Genomic DNA, 3,951 nt, shown 5'->3' with positions numbered 1-3,951 from the left:
TACTCTGTGGATGAAACCCTCTGTCAGCTGCTGCTATGTAATTAGCACTAGAAGTATACAGTGATCTAAACTGACTGGGCCAAATGAAGCGGCCCACAGTGGACGAACTGTTTATTTTTCTTGTCGGCTCTGGACTGGATGCATTAGCATGCTGTTATCTAAGCAGGAAGCATGGCTGAGGCTGACTTGGTGGTTCAAGCCAACCTTACTGAAGTGGTGGCACAGGAAGTACAGGAGGTCCTCTACCAATCGGAAGCTTTGATCCCTGTCTCTGCATGGCGACACTGAATCCCGAATTACCCTCAATGCATCCATCAGAGTCTGAGTGTGTGTGGATGTTAGATAAAGTGCTTAGAGGTACAGAATAAAAGCACTGTGCGGGTCGCTCGTAGCAGAAGGTCCTCAGTAAACTCTACAAGTCCCAGTCCGTTTACTGCACGGGCAGCACATTAACACACACACACACCCTTCTCTTCAGATGTACTTTTCAGTATGTTTGCTATACTTGTGTACTTACACTTTCCTCTAATACTGTAAAAAGCCATGCCTCCATCCATGACAGTGTTTCAATCATAATACCAGGGTAACTATTGAGAGCTTGAATTGTGTAAGTGACAGCATCGACTGCGTTGCCAGAAATCTCCTTTATTCAATCTAATCATGTCAGCTAAGCCCGCCCTTTGTTGTTTGAATTAAATGAGTCATTAGGAGATAATTCCCTTTAATGCTATCCAACTGTAATCCATGACCCACACGCTCTTCTGGCAAGCCCTGGGGTGTCTTTGGGGACTAGAAAAGAATAGAGTAGAATAGGATTTCTAATTAAAAGAAAAGATTGTTTCTCAGGGATTCAAACTCATGATGCCGGCAGCAGTGACAGTCGGGATGAATTCTTACAGGCTCTGAGGTCAGGGCTAACAGAGGGTGGCCACAGCAGTCATGGGGTTAGCTGGAAACAATGAATCTTTGAAGGTACAGTCCAGTGAGTTTACACATTAGTCAGTCATCATGAAGGCATCACTCAGTTTGTAAAAATAGCACATGGTGTTATGAACAGTGACCCCCCTCCCCCTGTCTTTGGAAAGGCTTTTTAATCACATCTGGAAACTAAACTGATGTCACAGTGATGTCAGCAGAGCTTTTTTTTTTTTTGTTCATTAGTATAATAAAAGCGCTCAGTTATTTTAGTTCAGAGTTAAAAAAAAAAGGTTTCAAATAACTTTAGCTATATGAAGAAGAAAGAAAAAACCTAAAATGATGCAATCATGCGTGAACGTGAATTTGAGTGAACGACCCAAAAACGACAAACGTCTGTGAGCCTCATTTACATGATTCAATTCATGTCGGCTTGGCTGGTTTAAGATGAAGAGTCTGATTAAAGTCTAATTCCAGCTCTCGAAGTCTGTCTCCCACCACCCATGACTAAACCCATTAGGACCCCCAGGCTAAAATGGAGCTTTGCTGTTTGCTAGTGTGCACGCAGAAATAAGAAGACAGCAAAGTGTGTGTTGCAAAGTGATTTGTCACACTTGCAGCACGCTTGGCTGAACAAAGGAGTCCCCTCTGCAACATCACAAAGCCCGGCTGTCGCGACACGGCGATTGGTGGAAAACACTCCGTCTGTCGTGTGATTGGCGCATAGCCCTGAGGCGGGGTGGGGGCTCAGTTATCATGAGTCAGCCCCTTTTTCTGCATGAGCTGAAGGAGGAAGGAGGGGGTGAAAGAGAGGCTCAGACAGAGAGAAATGTCTCCCAACATCGGCTTTTGTACGAAGCAGCAGGTCTTAAAAATGCGAACAGAGGACTTTATTAAAAAGTTTGCAGTCTCACATGTTACACAAAAGATACAGAGCAAATGCTAACAATATTTTTTTTAATTTTACGCTTTTATTACTCAAAAATATCTGTATAAACGGGAAAGAAATTGTCTCAAGATTCTCAACTGTCCGTGAACATTTTAACGAAAACAAAAAAAGGGTGGAAAAGAGTAACAAGAGGATCTCGCCATTATTGAAGCCCAAAATCAACACGAGAAGGCAAAAGTATCTGAAAGTGTGTTTGTGATTCTCTAAAAACGCACTGTCAGTGTTTTTCTTTATTTGAATTGATAAGGAGAGGCTAGCTCGCAGAGCTATCAAAACGGATGAAAACACTAGAATGAAAAACAATAATGCACAATAAAAGGAACGAAAAATAATAATCAGACGGGGGAAAACTTTACTGAAATACTGTAGTGAGGGTACATGAGTGTGTGTGCAGGGGCACACCGGGTCAAAGCAGGATTCACGCCATCGCGTTAGAAGCGTCTGTAGTAGCGGTGCGGTGGCCCGTAGTGCATCGGCATGTCCATCACATCCATGTTGTGCTGATGAAGGTTGAAGGGACCGGGGTTGTGGTGGTGGTGGTTGTTGTTGTTGTTATTGTTCAAGGGTGGGAGGTGCTGCAGCGGGGGCACGTAGGGCGCCGGGCGAAGCCGCGGCATGATCACCTGGGGGTAGTGCGGCGGTGGCGCCGGTGGGTAGCGGGGACGCGGAGGGACGAAAAGGGGAGCTTGCACTGCCTGGGGGAGAGGAGCGGGCGGGGGGTTGGGTATGGGTGGGTTTTCTGCAGGTGGACCGACACGGGGCCGCTTGGTGTCTGCGACGGGCTCCGGTGGTGGGCCGACTCTCTTCCCTGAATTATCTGAGAGGAGAATGAAAATAAATAAAAGGATCGGTGAGGTGCACAGCAGGATCAAATGTTTCCCTCACGCCTATCCTTCACATAAACCACACACAGGAAACACTCATGCAACTGCTGCCAGCACGCCTGAATAAATAATAGTCAAAGGGATGAAGAGGAAACACCGGAGAGGAACAGTGTTCTCGTGGCAGTGCCACAGTTTCCTGCCAAAGAACATAATTCACTGCAAACTGAGCGATTAATAGCAGTTTGATGAGTGGCAACATTATTTAATATGTTATTATTTTTAGGGGCTTTTTGCTGTTAGTATATAGTGCAGTGAAGAAAAAAGTGGGGCGGAGAGACACAGCAAAACCGCTGCACTCAGCCTGACGGCATATGAGCTAAAGCTCATCGTTTTCAGAGCATGTTTTTGTTACTGACCTGTGCACTTCTTATTCAGCTCCGCCTCCCCTTCCTTCTGGATCTCCTGAATGATTCGCTCGTCATCTTGCTGTAAAAACACAACACACAGAGAAGTTGACACATTTCCAAAAACGCTGTTGCCATTATTACTTGACCTTAAACGACTGAGCTGGTTCGTGTGTTAAACGGTCGTAACTTGCAAGTCTGCATTATGTAGTTCCCTAAACCAAACTATTTCTAGTAGCTAGAGCACGCTTTACTTCCTGCTCTGTGCTACAAGTGACCGAGGACATCAGAGGATGAGCTGGAGCTTCTCCAGCTCATTAACTGACTGGAAACTAAAGGCTGCCTGTTGGTTGCCAGTGATTCTGTAGCCAGGCCGCTGTGGGCAGCCACGGCCTCAGATGGTCAAGGTCAAAGTGCAGTGGGAAACACAAGAAGAATCAAGATCTGTGATTGTGAGTGTTTTGAATTTGGAGCGCACCGTGGGGTCGGTCCAGAGGGAGCACTTGCGGCAGTGGCGGCAGGGAGCGCCGGGAGACCGGGCGTGCTGGCAGAAGTGGTTATAGCCGGTGATGGGCTCTCGGCAGAGGTAGCACATGAAGCTGCCGCAGCGGCACGACATCCGGTTGCAGCCCTCCGATTTGACCAGGCCCGTCCCACACTTGACGCACTTCCTCACCCGAGCTGCCGTCATGCGTTCCTCGCTGCAGCACAGAGAAAGTTTAGGAAAATGTGACGAAAGAGGATCGGTTTTGGGATTTTCATTGACACACACACACACACACACACACACACACACACACACACACACACACACACAAACACACGCACACACACACACACACACACTGACATGTCCTGT

General features: G+C 46.8%; 1 protein-coding gene across 2 annotated transcripts in view; it reads right to left on the bottom strand.

The window, feature by feature from the left end:
• Nucleotides 1-1,855: 1,855 nt before the first annotated feature.
• rnf216 (ring finger protein 216) overlaps nt 1,856-3,951 on the bottom strand; it is a 19,860-nt gene continuing 17,764 nt past the window's right edge. For both annotated transcript variants that reach the window (XM_013913446.1, XM_005743475.2), the window contains exons 15-17: nt 3,571-3,793; nt 3,105-3,174; nt 1,856-2,681 (exon numbers count right to left, since the gene is read on the bottom strand). In XM_013913446.1, coding sequence (XP_013768900.1) covers nt 2,296-2,681; nt 3,105-3,174; nt 3,571-3,793 — 679 coding nt within the window. In that variant the 3' untranslated portion in view covers nt 1,856-2,295. The remainder of the gene's footprint in view (nt 2,682-3,104; nt 3,175-3,570; nt 3,794-3,951) is intronic.

The sequence above is a fragment of the Pundamilia nyererei genome, unplaced genomic scaffold (genome assembly GCF_000239375.1).
Source record: "Pundamilia nyererei isolate P.nyererei 1_Seehausen unplaced genomic scaffold, PunNye1.0 scaffold00132, whole genome shotgun sequence".
Taxonomy (NCBI): Eukaryota; Metazoa; Chordata; class Actinopteri; order Cichliformes; family Cichlidae; genus Pundamilia; species Pundamilia nyererei.
This window is presented reverse-complemented; position numbering and strand designations above follow the sequence as displayed.